The sequence below is a fragment of the Trachemys scripta genome, chromosome 1 (genome assembly GCF_013100865.1).
Source record: "Trachemys scripta elegans isolate TJP31775 chromosome 1, CAS_Tse_1.0, whole genome shotgun sequence".
Taxonomy (NCBI): domain Eukaryota; kingdom Metazoa; phylum Chordata; order Testudines; family Emydidae; genus Trachemys; species Trachemys scripta.
Genome location: NC_048298.1, coordinates 250,054,541 through 250,076,958, shown reverse-complemented (window position 1 = coordinate 250,076,958; position 22,418 = coordinate 250,054,541). Strand labels below are relative to the sequence as shown.

Below are 22,418 nucleotides of genomic sequence, written 5' to 3'. Positions count from 1 at the left end.
AACAGAAATGCGTCCCTTTGCAAAATCAAACACTGACAAATAAGAGAGCACGACACTATGATTTCTAGAGCTTATATAGGGCAATCTGTTCAGCAGAGTGATGTAAGCTTAGTTATGATTGCATCATCCATGACTTCTAGGAATAACATGATGCAATTCATATCATGTATGATGCAATACCAGCTTCAGATTGCATCATTCATTGTTTTGCCTAAAAAGCAAGTACTGTCCAAACCCAGTCATAGATGCAGTCAAAGATGTATTTTAGTCATTTCTGGTTTAAATTGAGATCCCTTCCCTTTATAACTCACTTATCCTCCACCATTCCCAAGTCAAGGGTCGTATATACTGACCCAATAGCATATCTTGAAAACTAGAGCCAATCAACAATTTTAAGCATCATTTTCGTTCTCAGTGACCCAGAATTAGTAAAGTTTGACTACATTTATTTCAGAAGCATTTTGGCTGTAGAGCAGTGTTATTTATAGAAGACTGTTGACTAAAATCAGTTCATGGAATTGTGAAAATATAAACCTCTTAGCTGCGTTGGACCTTCATGTTTAATAATTTTTCCAATCATGTATGTTGCAAGAAAGATGCTTTTTCCCTGAATTTCATAGAGTCTCCTGATGAAACTACTGTAGACCAGGAATCAGAGGACGATCTCAGTGCATCCCGCACCTCACTTGAACGTCAGTCCCCACACCGTGGCAACACTACGGTGCACGTCTGCTGGCACAGAAATACCAGTGTTTCAATGATCGACTTTAGTATTGCTGTGGAGGTATCTGCCTCAGAACAATCTGAACTGCAGCTCCAGAGAATGTCTCTTCAGTGACCATTTTCTTTTTACTCTAGACATTGGCCGCCTCTCATTAAATTCAACACCCCTTTATTTGCTTTTTGGAGTTTCAACACAACTGCACTAGCGATCCCCCCTCTGTCAGATAACGATATTTGGCAAAAATGTAAACTTGGATGATTTATTTAGCAATCTCTTAAAATCAATTTGATTCTATTTTCACTAAAATAACCTGCATTTTTAAATGCCAACTTGATGCTGAAAGTCTAAACTTTCAGATCACACCAAAGAAAACTCCCTTTAACTATTTTTGTTTGCTAATACCTATTGATGACTTAGTAGTGCTGAAAGGACATTGTCTCTGGCCTCTGCAGCCTTGTTCCTTGGTTTTCTATACTAACTTACTTTCTTTACTTTAGCCATCTTTTTCTAGGACCTTAATATGCTCACGGCTTATTTTTCTCTGCCTTATTTTTTATTTGTACTTTCCACATCACAGAGAAAACAATGTAATTTTTATTTTGATCACAGCTAAACCAATTTCATACAAAATGTTAGGAATCATGGGAATACTAACTAGAAAGGTCTCAGGTCTTAGAAATATTATACTTAATTACTTTTGTAGAATGGCTGAAATCTAAATAAGTCCTTTTTCGAGTTTTAAATGTATTTTAAGAAGTTCATGCGTAATTGAAAGAGGATGTAAGAAATTTTGTTTATGGGTCCTGCTTAGGTGTTCCCTCGTAACTCTCACTCCAAAACAGAGCAGAGAATGTAAGTTAGATAGGAAAGTAAAGACCAGAGGGAGTACTGAGTGCTATTATCTATCTACAGACCTCTTGGAAATTATGTTTATGCTCAAAGAAAACAGTTAGGGAAAACTTAAGTAGACTGTAAATTGGTTTAGCTTCTTTAAGGCAACGCTAGGACACCCATTTCATTGGAAAATGCCTCTAGGTTGCTCTACCTATGATGATCTATGGGCCAGGGACTATGCATACACTTTATCTGCAGTGTCTTCTTAAGCCATACTCTTCAATTTGCAAGAATGGTTACAGCTAATGTAAAAACTTTCAAAAAATAAATGGGGATAATGTTCACAATATTCATTTCTAGCTCTATTTTGAAACAGGCTGAAATGTCAGAAATTTGACTTGATACTATTGCCCTTGTACTAGAAAACCTCCCCCAGGGGGGAGAGAGAGAGAGAGAGACACACACACACACACACACACACACACACACACACACACACACAATTTCACAAGAGCTTGATTCTGACCCCTTGTTTTGCTAGGATATCAGTATAGTATGTACTAAGTAGATGATATACCAGGCAGGACCCAGCATATAGCTGAGTTGTTGGGCAAGCCAAGACACCTGATTTTTAACACTTGCATGGTAACTTTCATGCATTTGTTAATATCACCTTAGTGTATAAATGTGGCCATTTCTCAAAGCCAATTTAATAAAATTTGATTTAATTTTCTTAACAATTTTAATGATAAAAAATTTAGTTATGTTTTGAGGGCTAGCTCGCTACTGCACTACTTTTTCCTTCCCACACTTAAAATGTTACTAGCAAACAGTGGAGACCAAACAATCTAGAGGCACATATCATTGTGTATACATACATCTTCAGTTGCACAGCTGTTCCCATCCTTGGCAGGTTACCATTCATGCTCACATCACTCTGTGGATGGCTTTCACTTAAGCATTATCGTTTATTCTCTTTCTGTGTTTCTCCCTCCTTTCTGTCTTTCTTTCTTGTGGTAGAAGATCCTCTAACTGTCAATGACTGTTCTTCCCTACCTGCTGGACTGATCAGTGATCAGCGGCCTGTTTCCATTTCATATGTCTGCTGGTACCGAATGCAAAGCCTGTCCTTTTATGATATCCTCCAGAGTAATGAGGTAACAAAAAAATTAAGGAATACAATTATGTGCAATTTAGGTCAAACACAATTTTGAACACAATCCAATTTTAAAACTGAAAAGAGAGAGGCTAGGATGATTTAAAACAAGGTTTTAAAAATACATTCAATGTAAACCCAGTGCAGGAAAGGGGATGGGGGAATGTCAAGAATACGTTAACATCATTCTTGGTAAAATGGGTTTTACCTGCTGATTTTTTTTTCTGCTAGTAGCAGTTAATCAGGGCTAGTAGAATTAAATAGCCATTGCTGCAAATTCAGGGGTTAATTGACAGTATTATGTATTGAGGACTGTGCAATACTTAACATTATACAGTTGTACAACTAGGGACACAGTGTTTTTGAATGGTAGATTGAAGCTTATTTTACAGGCAGAGAATTGCTCAGCTGGTACACTAGTACCACGTCTGCACTGTAAGAGTATTGCACAATCAGCTTCCAGGGTGCTGAGTCCTTCCTGGGTGCTGTACTAGCTTTGTTCTATGTTTAAAAAGATCAGGTAGCAGTACAGCATGCAGAAATATTGTAGGAGCCACAGAGCTGTGGAAGAGAGCATTGATTGTACATGTATCTGCGGAGAATGGATGGGCAGAAATAATAGGACAAAAGGTAGAAAGAAAAACATGACATTCTATGCATCCAATGAAGTGGGCTGTAGCCCACGAAAGCTTATGCTCAAATAAATGTGTTAGTCTCTAAGGTGCCACAAGTACTCCTGTTCTTTTTTTTGTAGAAACACTGCCTCTTAATTATAAAAGGGAAGCAGTATCTGAAAGAACCACCATTCAGGCACTGTGAAGTGGAGGAGGACTAGGAGAGGCTGAGTCACTTAAGCAAAGGACATGGGATGACATTAAAAAGAAGACAAAGGAAATCTGTTGAATTTCTCATTATTAAAAATCCAATTGCTTCTAGCACCATGTAGGGCCCAGGGAAAGAATGGGACATGCAGGCTGGATGAGGTGTGGTACATTAGGCTCCTAAAAACACACTGACAAAGGTCAAGCATTTTTTTAAAAAGTTATAGTAGTTTAAGACCTGTACAAAAGAGGTAAAACATTATTTAAAATGTAATAGGTTTTGGTTATATTTCATAGTTTCTGTTTAGTTAGTTTAAGAAAAATGTAAATAGCTATTAATAACTGTACACAGGGGGCTTAATGTATTAGTGAAGAAAACTGCCCGCCTCTAATTGACCTCTAAAAGAATACTAACTAGTGCACTATTTTATAAGTAATTAAAAACTTAATTGTAATTTATCATATTAAGCTATCCCATCCAACAAAAGGGTTTCTGCATCTAACAAGGTAACAGCAGATCATTTTTCTTACAAAAAATAAATTATAGACAAGCCTCATTTAAAGAATGAGAGGGATTTCTGATTCTGAAAGTTTAATACCAAGTTTAATGACCAATAGGAATAATATATTAATTTAAATAGAAAAGTAATATTCTTTACATGAGGTTTGGCTACTTTCCATCATTAATTATGATTTGGTTGTGCATGTCTATTTTATTACTTTCATCCATTTCAGAATCAGCTCTCTGGAAACCTGTTAAGAAAATTCAAGAACAGCAATGGGTGGCAGAAGCTCTGGGTGGTATTCACCAACTTCTGTATGTTCTTCTACAAATCGCACCAGGTAAACGAACTACACAGGTTTGAAAGGCTTATGTGTTTTAGAGTATAAACACCAAGATAAGAATTCAGCAAAAATTCTGTTCTGCGGCAACAGGAAGGAAAAAACTGATATTGGTCAGGAGCATTATAGGCAGGGCTGGTAGTATCACCTATTATTAGTATATAATTTATGGTACTCTCCATAGTGATGTTATGACAAATAATGTTAGATATTACTACTCATGGTTTAGTGTATGGCCTTCTCATGACACTTCTGCGAACACACATTGATACAGTTCCATAGGTATATGCCCTTGTGATTTACAGGCAAATTAAAAAGTTACAGGTCCCAATCCCAAGCATCTTAAAATCTAAGTTGTACATAGCAATGAATGCCAATTAACTAAGGTCAGGGGGTTAGACATAGGATCTAGGGAAGAGAACAGAAACCAATCATGAAATAAGACTGTTACTTACCTTACACTAACTGGTTCTTCAAGATGTTTGTCTATATGGATCCCATTCTAGCTATGCACAGGCCCCAGGCTCACAAAAGGTGACTTTTGGCCCGCAGTGTCTGTTAGTGCCCGATCACCCTGTATGTCCTCATGCTCCTCATCTGAAAGTATAAAGGGGCAAAGCAGCCCCAACTGCCATTCAGTTCCTTCACCAATACAAAATCCCCAACGCTAGAGGACTCCACTTTAGTGGGCGAGGAGGACAGGTTGTGGGATCCTGGTAGTAAAAACATCTTGAAGTACCACAGTTACTGTAAGGAAAGTAACCACTTTTTTTTGAGTATTTGTCCACACAGATCCCATACTAGGTGAACAGCAAGCAATGGACTCTGCAAGGTGATGGGTACCAGAGTCCTATTTAAATAAGGACTGTAAGACTGGCCTGCATCTGATATAGAGGCCAATTCTAAAGAATAATGGCTTGTAAAGGTATGTATAGAGCTCAAGCTAGCCGCTCTACCAGATCTCAGGTATAGGGATGTCTCTTAAAAAAGTCTAGGAGGTTACCTGGGTTCTAGTGGAGTATGCCTTGATTTGAGAAGGTGGAGTTAACTTACTCAGTTCATAATAAATTTTAATGCAGTCCAACACCTATTTTGAGAGTCTTTGTGTAGAAACAGCCTATCCGCTGGATCTGTTACCAAAAGATATAAGTAATCCTGGTGATTTGAAGTAGTTTTTTTGTCCTATTGAAGTAATATGAGATCACCCTTAACACATCCAAAGTGTGGAGTTTAGCTTCTGCAGAAGAAGAATGGGGTCTTGGAAAAAACACTGGTTAAGTGAATAAAATAATTTTGATTTGGAATCCCATGACTGCTTTAGGCAGAAATGTCAGGTGAGGACAAAAAGTAACTATCATCCTTATTTGAGTGATGGCTCCTACATGTATTCCACTTGAGGTGCCCATGTGAGGGGTATGCACCTGAGACCAGAAGACTTTTCATTAACATGTCAATTGGTCTGTGCCTATACCTCGCACCTCCTTGTGCTCTTAACCAAGGGCATAAGGGCAGAGCAGACTGCCTGCCTCTACAGTTACTTTCTACCACTTGTTGTCTGAGATGGAAAATCTCTAGTGTCTGCTTCTTTAGCTAGCATTCTTTGTTTTATTAGTATAAATAGTTCTCTTGTTCTGATAACAGTTTGATTAATTTTAGTGTTAGGGTTAGTTTTTATTGGTCTGAGGTGGTAGTCCCCTCCAGGATTCAAGATCTCTGCATGGTCTGCCCCGTGACTTTCCTGGTCAATGATGGCCTTGACACTTGTGTATTGCCTGAGGAAAGCTCACATCCCCTCCAAGTCTGCCAATAACAGAAGCCCTATTCTTCCACTAGCTACAGGGGTCAGATATTAAGGTCCTCAGGAATAGTATATTTATGCAGGCCTGGAATCGATGTGGTCCTAGCAAGAGAAGTTCTGATACCACTAGTTCAATACGCACCAGTACCATCCACCACTGGTATCAACTATGCCGTCCATTGATACAGAGGCCTTGTTGTCCTTGGATGAATCTGAGATCAGTGGGAACGCTTTACCGGGCTTATCATCCTCACTGGATGAGATGGTCACACCATCACCACTGGATGATTATAAACTGTTCCAGGACATCCTAAGGAGAACTGCAGATATGCTCCCGATCTCCCTGGAAGAAGTACAGGGTACACCTCATAAGTTACTGGACATTCTCCAGAATGCAGATCCTAGTAAGATAGCATTACCAATGAAGCTTTAGTACTGGCCACTCGTCATCTACATTCCCACTATAAAAAGAATGGAGAAGTATGTTGTACTATATACAGGTGTTTAATAATTGTTCTTCGATCCCGCTCTGAACTCTTTGATGTAGGCTGCCACTGAATGGAACAAGCAACACCAACCCAGATCTACACCCACGGTTAGAGACCAAATGCAAAGAACGTTGCTTCTGCAAGTTTATAGTTCTGTATAGCAAACTATCGGGCTTTAGCAAAATCATGGTTTGTCATTAATTTTAATTAGGTTCTCTGAATTTGTCAACAAGCTGCCTAAGGAACACAGGCTGCAGTTCCAAGCAATCATTGAGGAAGATAAATTGATAGTCAGATCTGCCCTCCAGGCTGCGGTAGATGCAGCGGACACAGCTTCCCACCTGGTGGCAACATCTTGTCATGAGATGGGAATCCTCTAGATTCCCCAAGGAAGTCCAATCAACCATGGAGGATCTTCCCTTCAAGGAAATTAACCTGTTCAGCGAGACAACAGATGAATTATTACATACCCTCAAGGACTCAGACAACGAATGCTGTCTGGGTATTTGTACCTTGGCACCATGGAGAAAATATCCTAAGACTGTCTTGCCATCAACAATGCTCTATTCCTCAACCTTTCCACCACCTGAAGGCTTATGACCCCTCTCTAGAAAGCATGAAAGACTATAGCACAGAAAACAAAACATTCCTCCTCCTTATTCTCCCAGCCGCAGCCTCCTATCAAGGAGTCCCCTCCAAGAGAGACAAACCAATCCTTCCATCAAATCTACCTGGCTCAGATTGCCCCCTAGCTCATTTTTACCATATAATGTTAGGCAAATGGATACTGGAAATCATGACCACTGGATACAGAATAGAGTTCCTGCCAATTCCCACTCCCAAGCCCCCTTTTCTGTCCCTCTTCAGGGACCCCTCTCATGAGAGGATATTCAGGCAGAAAGGAGACTCCCTGCTCCAACTGGGAGCTATAGTGTTGGTGCCACACCAGCACGGGGAAAAGGGTCTTAGTCAAGATATTTTCTTATCCCCAAGAAAGGAGGCTGGAGACCTACACTAGATTTCACATAGCTGAATATCTTCATCTACCTTCTGAGGTTCCGAATGATCACCCTTGCCTCTGTAATCCACTCACTGGACAAATTGCTAGTTAAACTAAAGGACAATGTTGATGCAAGAACAAATGGGTATAAACTTTAGATCTGTGTATCAACACACAAAAGAGACAACATAAACAAGGAGATTCCCATCCCAAAGGAGATCATGCCTTCATTAGATTGGCAAACACACCTGGATTAAATATGCACAGGAGTTCCATTGTCTGCATCTCTTCCTGTGAAGATTCTGATCATGGATGCTTCCATGCAGGGGTGGGAGCAAACCAGGACCTACTGGAGAACTGTGGAAAGTTCTCTTCATATCAATGTGCTGGAAATCCAAGATATTTGGCGTGCAGAGCATTCTTACATCTCTTTTGGGGTCTTGCCAAGTAAGTGCTTACAGACAATACTACGCAAATGCATTACCTAACAGGCAAGGATGTTACCCAGGGTTATACTGAACCCAAAACTCTTGGTAACTTTACTCTTTGTGAGGCAGTGGCAGGAAATAAATCAATGGGGACATAGCCATGTGGGCGATAGATAGGTCATGCAAGCAGGCAAACAAAAGTTCTTTCACTCAAACCTTCTACTTTATTTAGTCTCCAGCACTTACACACGTCCTGCTTAGGAATTTATCATGGAAAGTAGTTCAAGCTATTTTCAATAAAGAATGTTATAAACAGGTGCAAGGGAGCCAGAGAGATTGAATTAGTCCAAACAGAAGTGGCCTATTGAAATGTCAAGGACTGGGGTGAGATCATACTTGGTAAAGAAGAAAATGCGGAAACAAAGTTACCTACGTCAGGTCTGGCCTTATAGAAATGGATTTAATTGGTGGACAAAATAATGAGGGGATGGGCGTTTCCATTCATCATACTCCTTTTGGCATCTTAAAGAAAGAGACTTTGTGGGGAGAAGGGCAGAAGGAACAGTTGGAGGCTACTGAAGCAAGCTTCACCATCATGGCTGCCACCCCTCCCACTTCTTGGGCCCCCACACTTGTCTCATGCTGATCCTGAGAGATGCCCTGACCAGACCAGGCCAGGGAGACGGATCCAGATGACCTCACCAGTTCCAGCTGTATCTCAATCACCATCTAGGATGAAACAGAATTGGACTCAGCAGCAGCAACTCCTCATCTCAGCTTTCTTCTTTTTACTCAAAAGGACATCTTTGATAGCATGTGGAGAGACTGTCAATTAAGGGAGATTTTCCTTCTAAAACTCCCTCCAGCAAAAGCGAATAAGGGATTTTTGTTAAAATGAAAGCCTTATTTAATGCTTTACATTTCAAATGTTTTAACTGTTAAAGATACAGAAAAGAAGGAACAAACGGCTAAAAGATATTTTTAATGGTGTATTTGCTATGGTACTAAGCAGGATATCAAACCCTGAACCCTGTTGTTGGACAGTGGCTGGGTTATATGAACACCTTTGGCCCCTCTAAATTCAGTCCACACATTAATCAAATGCAAGCTTTGGCAGAGTGGTACTCAAGTCAATATTTCAATAAGACTCCTCTTTCTTACCTCCAAGCAAGGATACTGCTTGCTAGTCACCAAGAGTGGAATCAGTGTGGACAACCACTCGAATTCTTTCTTGTATAGGCAGAGTCCATGACCTGCTCTCTGGCTCTGCTACTCGCCATCCTGAAACTTTGGATTTTTACTACTAAAGGAATTGATAGTTGAGACCATCCTGCCCCTTAAATGCTCAGTTACAGGGGTTGTGATGGCTCTCAGGGCACAGGCATGTCCGCAATTGACACTATTTAATCTTGTGCACTTGTGCACCAAGTGTAGCAGATGTGTGAACAGCACAAGAAGAATCAGTTAGCATAGTGGAAGTAACCATGCTTTATCAAAACCCAGAGCTCCAGAGAGACTGAGCAGTCACTAACAAGGGAGAAATATCAAGTAGGGGAGGTTTAAGTTCCAGCATAACCATCAGCTCTCCAGATGCAGACAAAGTAGTCAGTGCTAAGGTTGACAGTACCCTTGCTTGAAATAGTGGTGGCTTTAGTACCGAAATAGGGGCTGGTGTATGTCTCTTGTCAAGGTGTGGAACTGGAGCAACTGAACTCAATGATATGGAAGAGAACAGTAGGGAGACGACTGTAGCTAAAGGGGAATAGTGCAGAGTCATAGGCAGCTGATCAAAGATGGAGCCAGTACTATGGTAGTTGACTGGTATGTTTGTTTTCACTTTCTAACACGGAGCAAGGATGATGATTGAGTGCCAGGAGCAATGCTCCTTTTCTACTATGGGCACTAGGAGCCAGTGAGTGACCTGAGGGATTCAGTGCTAAAGAAGCAGCAGCCATTGAGGAGCCAGGTCTTCTTTAACCTGAAGAGAGTCAGGAGCTGGGAGTAACCTCACAGGCAGTTGAGACACTAACTGAATGTAGCTCTGAAGTTGGTAGGAGCTTCTTTCTGACAAGGTCTCAGAACCTAACATCCCCTCTCCATCACATACTCTAGCAAAAAAAAAAAAAAAAAAAAAAAAAAAAAAAAAAAATTAAACAAGCATCTCACGTTTTGGGTGTGTGTCAAAAGAGGCTTTTCAGACATGTGCCTCTGTAAGGTAGGCAGTTATAAACACCTGTTCTGACAGGTTTTAGAGCCTGGAGACTTGGCCACTGTAGTAGTGACTCAGAACCAAGGTAAATTTCCTAAAGCAATTTAAGCTTTTTTTCTTTATGCTAAAAAACTATTAAGTACACCAGGGACAATAAGAAATCACTGTAACCACAGGGTAGCAAAGGAGTGAGAAGTTCATCTGGAAATGAGGTGTTTAGGGATGTGCTGCCCTTGGTTGAGGGACTCAAGGACATGCAGGGCACACGTGTGGCCCTGACAGCCAAAGGACTCTTATATAGTGCATAAGCTCCTAGAGTGGACTCCATGTAGCCAAATACTCAAAGAAGAAATGCTTGTTACATCCTGTAGTAAACTTTGCAGGTGACAGTTCAATAGGATTTTTACAGCTAGAAAGTAGCTTTTAAATGATGCAAGGAAGATTGATGCTGGGTGCTCTTTAGAAACAGCTACAACACCCTATTGCTGCTAAACACTTTTTTGTTGGGATGAGGCTATTTGAGCATAATACACTCTTTGTGGAAAAATAAACATCACGGCTTTACAAAATGCATAGGGCCCTCTTATTTAAGATGGGTTGCATGTAGCAACAATAGGGGGATTAGATTTAGTACTGTAAGCGAGTGAGTGAATGTTCATTTTGACATTACACAGTATCGATTTGTTCTCATTAAATAAAGCCACATCTGTGCAACATGACCTGTTGATAAAACAAATATTTTTCCGTGTAAGTGTGGGAAATTTTTAATGTGTTTCTATAGTTGAAGGTTTGTAGCCCAGAGTGCACATGATGTCACAGCATTTTTCATCTTTTGTTTCTAGGACAATCATCCTTTAGCCAGTCTTCCTCTCCTGGGGTATTCACTTACCATTCCTTCTGAATCTGAGAACATTCACAAAGATTATGTTTTCAAGTTACATTTCAAATCCCACGTATACTACTTCAGGGCTGAAAGTGAATACACATTTGAAAGGTATGTCAGTTTTGTGCTAGGTCATTCCAATGATGTTAGGTCAAATGCAAGCAAAGTGAACTGTTGCAAGACTCAAAACAGCCAACTCACTCATTATGGTTAGAACATTACACTACTTTAGCAAATTGAAGATGCTGTAGCGAAGTAAGGTACCAGGAGGCAGCAAATGGGAGCCATCTCTCTAAGCTGTCACACATTTTTTGAGCAAAAGCTCTATTCAGTTATATACCAGAAATAAAAGTAAAGTTAGTTCACTTAAAAACCATCTGGCTAAATGTGCAGCACTAACACAGGCAGGGTAATGTGCATCAGTACATTTTATTTATGGAGTATAAAATAGCCATCCACCTAGTTAGCATGCAGTAGCTGTGCAATATACATGTAACTAAGCTGCATCACCCCAGATGTATCTCTTGTTTTATAACTGCTTTGGGGCAGGGATCATCTTTTTGTTGTTTGTACAGTGGGGTTCTGGTCCATGACTGGGGCTCCATGCAAATAATGATGTTAGTTGCTTCACTTGCTATACCGAAGGTGGGCAAAGTACGGCCTGCCGGATCCTCCCGCCTTTCCTAAGCTCCTGTCCAGGGAGGCTTGCCCCTGGCCCCTCCCCTGCAGCCTCTGCCATGCTCTGGGCAGTAGGGCTGTGCGCTCAGGCAGGGCTGCGGTGCCTAACCTGGTGCTCAGTGCTGTGTAGGAGCATGGCTGGCTCCAGCTGCGTGGCACAGCAGAAGCACTGCCAGCCACTGGTGCTCCAGGCAGGGACCGGGACGGTTTGACAGAGGGCAGGGGAGTTCAGGGTGGTGAACAGGGGTTAGGGGTCAAGGAGGGGCAGGGGCCTGTCATTCTGGGGGCAGTCACAGAGAAAGGGCTGGTTGGATGGGGCAAGGGTCCCAGAGGAGGTGTTGGATGGGGCAGCAGTCCTGGGGGGGGGCTGGGCCATGCCAGGCTGTAGGCATAGCCTGCCCTAACTGGCCCTCCATACAGTTTCAGAAACCCAGTGTGGCCCTTAGGCCAAATAGGTATAGCACACAGGCAGGCAAACTATCTGGCTCAGTGTATATGCAACACAGTTTTGCACACCCCACAATTCCAAATCACCAGAAGAGAGACAGGGTGTTAATAGGCCAGAAAACTGGTACTACCCCCAACGCTCCACTGAATTTGCTTTCACCAAGAATAAACTTGGTGGGGCTCAAGCAAAGATGATGTGTGTAAATGTGAACCAGCAGAGTTTGGAAGTGCCTCATTTAAAGCATTATATTGTTAATATGAATTTTTTTGTGTCGAGTGGGCTGATCATGTGTTAAAAAAAATCCCTTAAATTGTTCTAATACCTGAGAATTATACCAACTGGGATCAAATATCAACCAAACAGCTGTTTTTTCTATAGCAAGTACCCTTTCCCTATAATACTGCTTCAAATTAACCCATCTCAATTGGTGATGGGACTCACAAGATACCTGTCCTACCTTCATTTCAGAAGGAGAGCATCTGTTAAAACCAGTTCACAGCTGTAAATTGGGAAGAGCATCCTATGAACCCTGAAAATAAGAATGGACAGTATAGTGTAGTTTAACAGTGTACATTTTCAGAAAGCCTTCCTTGGCTATTTACCTCATTTTATCTTTCCCCCACAGATGGATGGAAGTGATCCGAAGTGCCACCAGCTCTGCCTCACGCACCCGTATTCTAAGTCATAAAGAGTCTCATGTGTATTGATGGCTAAACACGCACCAAGTTGACCGTTCTAGCAGTTGCTGCTTTTCTAGAGGACATTTGAATATATTTTCTTCCTTAAAATTTAGTAGAACTCTTTAAAAACAGCACCACAAATGGTTTTGCTGCAACTTTGATTGCCTCAGCAAAACTGTTTAACCTTAAGTCTTTCACACTTTCCAACTAGTTTCATGTCCTGTATTTTTTGTCATTCTGTGTGCTGTTTTTTAGCTTGTGCCAGTATTAAAATATTGTCCTTATTCGAGTGCCAAATGCCAAAAGACATTTCCTTGCCTCAGAGATTGCACCTGAAAAACAGTACAAACTAATTTGTAACTTCACAGTCTCTAGTGAGGCAAATGCTATTTCTTCTCTTTTCATAAACTTTTTTTAACATGACTATCTGTAGACTGCTGGATTTTCACAGTATACACTATAAAGATACACAGTATAACAGCAGTGAGGTAATTTTCAGATTTAATTTTTCAATCTTTCTACATACTATTCAAGGAATTACTAATTTTCTATCTTAAACAGTTTACAATCTCATTTCAGTTTGGGGTTACATATACATATAGTATAAATGAACGATAGGATTTATCTTGCCTTTTTCTGGGTGCAAGTTGACCAAAATTGTGTGTCTGTTAGTTTTGAACAGGGAATACTACTTGCAAGATGACTAGTTTTAAAAATGATTGGTGCAATATTATTTGGGCTATTAATGTACTGTGAATGGTGTGTACAAGGAGAAATTAAAGGCTGCTGGGGTGTTTTGCCGTTTGTTTTACAAACTTGACAAAACCGGTATGCTGTAAGAACCACAGCTATTTGTGACTGAGTAAACTGAAGAGTGTTTTTGGTAATTAAAGTGGACTCAAACACTATAAACTTATGGTACTACTTTCCCAAGCTTTCATGATGACTGCATCTGAGTGCAACTGTTTCATTTTTCACGGAGGAGTTGTAGTGGTCTACAAACTTTTTTGAAACTCTACTCCCTCTAGAGCGGTACTACTAACAGCTCAACAGATTATGACTGTTATATATAGAGGGTGAAAGCTATACACAGCAGCTGAGACATTTACTCCATTTGGCATAATTATCTACGTATTTTATCTAACAGCATTTTTGGATCATCCATTGGTCCAATCAGAATTTCAAGAATTTGTCAGGAATCACTCTACAGTGATCAGTCAATTTTCTTTGTTGTTTATATTATAAATGTAGGTTCAACCTACTAAACACACAGCTCTATCCCAGCTAAGGGCTCCTTTCGGGGAACAATGCATGAAGCCAAGGGGGCTTGGATAAATACAGGAACCACAAAGAAAGGAGTGGGGATTATTCTACCACAATTTTTTTTATTGTGTAGCTACTGGATTTGTTAATCACTTGTCCTTACACTATGTATAAAATGGTTTAAGTATTGCTCACAACAAAAGGGAATAAAATACCTCACAACACAATCACGCATACTGCAATTTCAAGGCAAAACTTTGTCATTTGTCTTTTTTTTTTTTCTAAAAACTTCAGTGATCTTTTAGTGCTCCCAAGAAGTATCAAATTGCTTCAGGTTAATGCTGAAAAGTTATTTAGATTTAATTTGTACACCCATGCGAACATTTTCCAAAATAAGAGACTAACAGTCTTCTAAATCCTTATTATATACACAACTGGGTCCTTCTGAAAATCCCACCCAAGTGACTTCAAACTACTAGCCCTGATTAAGGAGAATAGTGTGGTTGAATGATTTCAGCTTTCCGGATTTATAGCAGAAGGCAGTGTTAGTTGCAAATATAGCACTAGCTAGTTGTTTATCTGTTTTGTGTGAGAGTCTGTGGTGGTCTCGCTGCCTGGACTTGTCTTTTTTGGCATAAATTTCTTAGGAAACTAGAGATTTTTTCTATTTGTTAGCAGACATTCAGATAAAGAAATAAATTCAAATAATCCTCTTTCTTTACTTTCTATTTTATAATCTTACATTTCTAAGGAGCTAGTACTATGTAAATAAAATTGTGATTTAAAGTTTACTTAAAATGTATTTTAACTACGCTGAAATAAGTTTTTATTGAGTGCTAAACACTCACAAAGTGATCATTCAAGCAGTTACCTGTGCTTTTCCTTCGAGACAATTACCTTTAACATGCTCAATATGTGGAACAGCTCAAAACTTTATCTTACTGTAATGGATAATATTGAATTATTGTACAGACTGAGTACCAAAAATATTACAGTAGGTATGTTTACAGCTAAAGGTTGTTGATTTGTGAACTACATTTAGTTATAAACATTTTTAAAAGGTTGATTCAGATAAGGGGAAAAATGCAAGAAAAATTTAGAACAACTAAGCCACAGAGAAACTAAAGGGAAAACTTTGGAAGTCTGGACTTTGGAGAACCCACAGTACTGACTCTCTGTTAAGAGACCTAGAACAAAGTGAAGAATACTCACCAACCCTAGGGAATCTGCAAAGAAGGTGCATTGCAATGTCCCAGAATTTATTTGAAATGTGAATATGGGTGTGTAGAGATATGAAACAGGGAATAAACAAACAAACAGACTGGTGAATAATCAACAGCAGGTTTGAAAAATCCAAACAACATTTTAACACAGATTAGCAAACAGCACAAAGTATTGCTGGGACAAGTTAGGCAAGGGGTGAGAGATATTCTAGGAAGTCTTTATCAGCTAGTAATGATACTTTTAAAACTACAGTCTCTCTCTTTTTAGTACACCTCTACCTTGATATAACGCTGTCCTCGGGAGCCAAAAAAAATCTTACCGCGTTATAGGTGAAACCGCGTTATATTTAACTTGCCTTGATCCACCGGAGTGCACAGCCCCTCCCTCTACCCTTCCCCGCCACCCCCGGAGCACTGCTTTACCACGTTATATCCGAATTCGTGTTATATCGGGTTGCATTATATCGCGGTAGAGGTGTATTATGGTATAGTTAGGAAGGTTTAGTACCTTTAAGAATACGACACTAGCTTTTACTTCAAGAGACCACAGCTCAAACCCACCACTAAGATTGCTATAAATGATTTCCAGAGAGCATCTAGGACATTTACATATACACACATTACTGCAGATAGACCAAGTGTGCACTGTCAGCCACCTCATTTTAAATTTTCTACTTTCCAGTGGTCATCTTTCCTCCTTCAAAGATAAGATGTATGTATGTTGAACCACTCTGCTGTCTGAGTTTAAACTCTTTAATTGTAAGCAGCTTTTTAATCTCAGTTTCAGACTATCATGAGCTCTACTGATTATACAGTCAATAAAATGGTAATAGCTAGCTAGCTCTTAAAAGGGTATTTTTGATTTAAAAAAAAGAAAATATCTTTGATAATTTATTGTGGGAAAGGGCAAAATGCTTCTAATTCTCTCTACCTTTCATTTAATTTGTTTTCACATTTAAAAATTCACCCACCACAGCTTCTTTAGGCAAATGTACAAACAATATTTAATACTTCTGAAAAGTAAACTAGACTCCCTACATCCAGCATGAATTTACTGACACTAGGCAAAGAATAAAAGGATTAGCTTTTCATAGTGCCCTGAAAGTTAAATTCAGGCTGGCTTAGAAAGAAGCAAATCACAAACTCAAGGCCTCTTTACTGAAAAAAACTAATGTAGTAGCTGCCAGCCATTCAGATTTAGGGACAGCACACATGGCTATCCATTATAAGTGGCAAGAGAAGGAGTTTCTCACATTTCTAGGGTTCAAGATTTAAAGCTTAATATTGTATATGCTATCTGCCATACATCATCACAATTCTATTTGCCAAACTAGTTGTTCTGATCTCTTATCAGCATGTGACACTAATTTTCACTGTGTTCTCAGTCTTATTTTCCATTCTCTTAATGGTGCCAAGTATCTTATTTACAACTGCTGGGCACTGAGTGAAAAACTTATCAGCAAACTAATCCACAAACCTAAGAGATCTGATTTGTTTAAATAGTTCCTTTTAATGTGACATGTTGCCCAGTGTCTATTTTATTGGAGCCTTCTGAGGTAGCTCAGTCCCCTAGTTGAGTCAATAAATTGGCAACTCGTATTTAAGTTATTTAATTACTATACACTAAGGGGCAGATCTCAAAGTACATCATAGCTCCACGAAAGTCTATGGAGCTATGCCACAATTTACACCAGCTGCAGATATGACCATAGGTCTTAGTACTGATCTCTAGGGCACCCTGTCTATCCTTTATAATACATCTCTACCCCTATATAACGCGACCCGATAGAACACGAATTCAGATAGAACGCGGTAAAGCAGCGCTCGGGGGGGAGGGGGAGGGAGGCTGCGTGCTCTGGCGGATCAAAGCAAGTTCGATATAACACGGTAAGATTTTTTGGCTCCCAAGGACAGCGTTATATCGGGGTAGAGGTGTAATTAAAACATAGGAAGCAAAGGGTAAGAATAAATATTTAACTAGTTTTAAAATCCAGAATAGGACTCTACATCCTATCCCAGAGTTACCAAATTTCATTCATAGCTTTGTGAATGGGAGATGCACAAATCTTTTGGATATCTAAGCATCCCACATCCATCAGTTTTATTTTATTCACTATTCTGTTAATGGCTAATAAAATGAAGAGTCACACTGTTACAACAGCCATACTGGATTGTCCCTGTCATGTAATAGTTACAAACAAGCAATTGGTGCTAGAATTTTAAAGCACCTATTGGAGAAGTATTTTGGCACTGAAGATTTAGGGAGAGATTTTCAAAGGCACAAATGGCAGTTAAGAACCTAACTCTTTAACTTTCAGTATCACCAACCACTGTTCAAGAATATATGTAACAGAACTTATATTTTGGGGGCCTGCAGCTCCTCTCTCAGCTGAAAGTATGGTGTTTTTAGCGGAGTTGTAGAGTATAGGATTTTGCCCTTATTAGTAGCTCAGCTACCTAGTTCAGGAGTTTGTTCTGAACTCTTAAACAAATGTCATCCCAGTTCCACTGTTTTATTGCAATTTACATTTCTTAAATTAGTCTATGGCTTATGCCTCATTTTTACTACCTAGAAAGAGTAAGCCCAGGGGAGACATTTTTTTCATCAGCCTCTGAGGTGATCAACATATAGCACTATTGCTGATGCCAGCAGAGATCTGGCTAAATACTGATGCAGCTTCCCAGCATTTAACCGCCCCTCCCCACCCAACCACTTGCCCATTTTTTCCTTTTTAAGTTTCCCTGCAGTGGTACAGAACAGAAGTTTAAAATGAGTGTTCTTACCTGTCAGTATGATTTCTGCATCGACACTTTAGCAGTATAAAGCTTTTTCAAATAACCAGCCAAATAGGAATCGTCAACTACAGGAATAAAAAGTTTTTGGCACCACTTTTCCAGCTGTCAGTTCACCCAGAAAATGCTATAAAACAGTATTGACATTAAAGATGGCATACTATTATAACATGAATTTATCTTACCCAAAGTTAAATAATTTATCAACAGCATATTCAGTTGTATACCAGAATACTATCCATACAAGCCTAGGCGCCAGCAGACATGCCTCTTCAAAGACATACACTCAGGTAGTTTTTGAGATAGCTGTCACAAGTATTAATTGATTTGTGATGGCAGGAAACAAGACCGGGAACAGAAGGATGTGACTAAGATCAGATATCTTGTCCTCTATAGGGCTACAGCAAACCTATAAAATTATAGGCAAGTTGTGGTGTGTAGCATTCCTTTCCATCCCTGATTGAACTCAGGAAATCATAACTTTGAAATACAGACCATTTACCAGACAGGCCATGACTTTTTTCAGCATTCCAAATATTGTGGGCCAGGATGTCCAAGAGGATTCTAGTACAATGGTATAGACCAGGGATCAGCAACCTTTGGCACGCAGCCCATCAGGGAAATCTGCTGGCGGGCCGGGACGGTGTGTTTACCTGCGTCCACTGGTTCGGCCGATCGCAGCTCCCACTGGCCGCGGTTTGCCGTTCCAGGCCAATGGGGGCTGTGGGAAGCAGCGCAGGCTTGTCTGCCTGACACGCCAGAGGAACTGCCCTGAGCTCTCTGATGTTGATGTGAAGTCACAGGCACTGACTTTTATTTTTCCCGGTAGGTGTTCCACCCCCATTCCACCCCCTCCCTAACTCCACCTCTTCCTGCCCCTGCTCTACCCTCTCCCCAAATCCCCCGGCCAGCTGCCGAACAGCTGAATGGCGGCCTAGCTGAACAGCTGTGGCTGGTGGGTGTTGACTATCCCCACTATTTTTTTCCATGGGTGCTTGAGCCTTGGAGCACTCACGGAGTCAGTGCCTATGCCTGTCTCTCCTCCCTTGTAGCAGTGTAAATCAGGAGCAATCCCAACGAAATCAGTAGCTCCAAACTCCTCCCTTGACTCAGCTGGCACCAGTTCCTTGAACTTGAGCATTGAGTTCCAGGAGCTGAAGCTATACCTGCTCAAAATGGCCTGCTGATTGGCAATCCTGAGTTCCAGCCCCCCCAACCTCCTCCCCGTCGAGTACATTTTATGCCCAAACAAGTCCATGCGCTTGGCATCCTTGGATTTAGACGCTGGGGCTTGTTGTTCACTGCTGCTACCACCAATGAGCAAAGCTGCAGATGCATGAAGAGATATCCGTACCCCTTTGATGGGATGAAGTATTTCCTTTCAAAGCCTTTGGCAGTGGAAGGGATGGAGGCCGGGGTCTGCCAGAAGGTCTTGGCATTGGCCTGTATGGTCTTAATGAGGGGCAGAGTCACCCTTGAAGGACCTTCCGGGCCCAAGATGTCAACCGGGTCCTCCAACTCCACCACCTCCTCTGCCTGCAGATCCATGTTGCGTGTCACCCTGCGAAGGAGGTCCTGGTGGGTGCGGCTGTCTATGAGGGGTGGTCCAGAGACAGAGGTGCCTGCAAAAGGCCTCATCCGGGGAGGACGATGAGCAGGCTAATGGGAAAACAGGATCCTCCTGCCCCTCTTGCTCTCCAGGGACCTCCCATCCTGTCTCACTGGCTGAACCATGTAGATGTGGGTGAGGTTCAGGAACTGGAGTTGGTTCCATGGGGGGGAGGGGGAGAGGAGCGCAAGGGCACAGCACCTCCTCGGCACCCCTAGGGGTGGGGCAACTGGTGGAAGCCTCTGGCACCCATGGTTCAGAGGTGGCCGATCGGGAACCTTTAGTTTGGGTGGTATGCCCACGGGGTACAAAATGGCCACCACGCAGGCCATGGCTCTGCCCCCAACTCAGACTGTCCACGGCCCGACTGGTGCCGTCCCCCACTCCGCATATCTAGAGCCTGTCTCCGAGTCCAAAGATGGAGACTGGAACCGCGATGGCCAGGGCGGTGCTGGTGACCACGGAGGCGTGGTTCCCACCAGTGCTGGAGATCAGTGGTGAGGCAGGGAAGCTTGCACCGGGGCCCTCATGGTTGGTTTCCCTCTGGATGGTACAACGGGGCCTGGAACCAAACAACAACTGGGGGCTACATGCTCCTGCCCGTCCACCGGCACCGATGCCACTGACTCCTGTACTGCCAGTGACACCGGTGCCAAGAGTAGGTCCCTGATGACAGCAAATGCCTCCAGCGTGGAAAGCACCGCAATGGCACTGGTGTCTTGCTGTCCCTCCGCTGCCGATCGTTCGTCTGATACCAGATTCAACAGTGCCAGAGTCTATGGTGCTGACTGTGATGCGAGTCAGAGGAGTGGCCTGACCTAGGTCGCACTCTGCTTTGCTTACCATGCCTAGCCTTCTTCAAAGTCAGAGAAATGTCCCCTCTCAGCTAGCTGCTTCCTGTGCTTCCTCGGCACCAGAGAATGCGAACAGTACTGGGACTTCCGGACGGTGGGAGGAGCACTCCTCACCGATGTCAGGGTGCTCGGTGGTGAGTTCAACTGGCTCAGCTTGGTGGAAAGTCTCAATGCCACCTCCATTAGAAGGAACTTTAACCTGGCCTTCTGGTCCTCCTTCGTACAGGGTTTAAATTCACGGCAGATCTGACAGCAATCCCTGAGGTGAGCATCACCAAGCACTTTAGGCAACTAGAATGCAGGTCGCTCAGAGGCATAGCCTTGTTGCAGGAGGCACAGGGCTTGAAGCCTGATTACAGAGGCATACCTTTGCACTGGGAACGGATGAAGCCCCTATAATGGAAAAACAACTATACTAACTAAGACAAAAACTATTTACAAACACTAACTATATACAACAATGAAGGAAAAAGAAATAAAATACAAAGTCCACTGAGAAAAGCTTACCATAGCAAGGAGAGCAGTTCTAGTGACCATCACGGGCAGTAAGGAGGAATTGAGGGAGTGCAGGGTCAGCTTTATATTAGCGCTATGACCACAGGGCACCAGAGAGTGCTCAAGCCACCCCGACTGGTACCACTCAGGGAAAAATTTCCAGTGACTGTGCTTGGGACGCACACAAACCTACAGTGGAATGGCCATGCACAAGCACCTGAAGAAGAAAGCAAGGCTGCTCTCTCTGGCTTCTGACTATGCAATCAAAAATGGTAAGATATATCTTATGTCCTTATACAAACAAACACACACAAAAATGACAACTAGCCACTGATTCTACATAAGACCATCAAATGGACAATCACCTTCCAAAGTTAAAATAAGGACAATACCCCACAATTACAGGGCGGGGGGAGGAACATCTGAAAGAAATTACAAATACATCAGAATACCAAGCCAATCCCTTATCAACCTTTTCCTGTAGGAAACGTTAAACATTCAAATGAAAGCAGCCTCCACCCACAGGTCCTGCACCAGAAAACTAATTTCCCTGTGATACATGTTACCCAAGGTATGTCTACACTGCAATTAGATACCCCCGGGCCCAAACGTCTACACTGCAATTAAACAGCTCTTAGAGCCCCACAAGCCCAAGTCAGCTGGCATGGACCAACATGTGTCTAAATACAAGCCAGATTAAACTTAATGAATGAATCTAAAACAGTGCAACATCACCTCTTCTGTTGAATTGGTGTGGCTTGTGTGTAGACAAGTCCTAAAATTCTCCATCTCATTAGACCAACTGTAAGATTACTGAATTTTATAAAGTGAAATTTATCATCATGCCATTATTAAAAGAGCTGCAATGTTATTTGTTTAGATGAAGCTGCAGTTTAATATATTCAGACTTTGTGCATTAGAAAACATCTTCTATAATCATCTCAAAATTAGAAATCCATTTTTAAATGTTCTGTTTAACATTACTTAAGACTGTTCACACCAGACCCAGAGATTTTCTCCAAAAAGGGATCTAGAATATCTTCTTACTGACCGCACAGATGTCATAACAGCATTACATTTCTCCTTCTTTATATGTATGTCATATAGTTTCAAGGTGTTCAATACCTTGCAGAACAACAGAAGTGAAGTTTAGGTACAGAGGGTATAAACAGTCAGCAGTGTTATAGAAAA

The 22,418-nt window shown here is 41.5% G+C and overlaps 1 protein-coding gene across 5 annotated transcripts in view; it reads left to right on the top strand.

Moving 5' to 3' along the window:
- Positions 1–14,480, top strand: part of FARP1 (FERM, ARH/RhoGEF and pleckstrin domain protein 1) — a 337,576-nt gene extending 323,096 nt beyond the window's left edge. For all 5 annotated transcript variants that reach the window (XM_034758230.1, XM_034758229.1, XM_034758231.1 and 2 more), the window contains exons 24-27: positions 621–784; positions 4,271–4,378; positions 11,144–11,295; positions 12,936–14,480. In XM_034758230.1, the coding sequence (XP_034614121.1) occupies positions 621–784; positions 4,271–4,378; positions 11,144–11,295; positions 12,936–13,017 (506 nt within the window). In that variant the 3' untranslated portion in view covers positions 13,018–14,480. The remainder of the gene's footprint in view (positions 1–620; positions 785–4,270; positions 4,379–11,143; positions 11,296–12,935) is intronic.
- Positions 14,481–22,418: the final 7,938 nt, after the last annotated feature.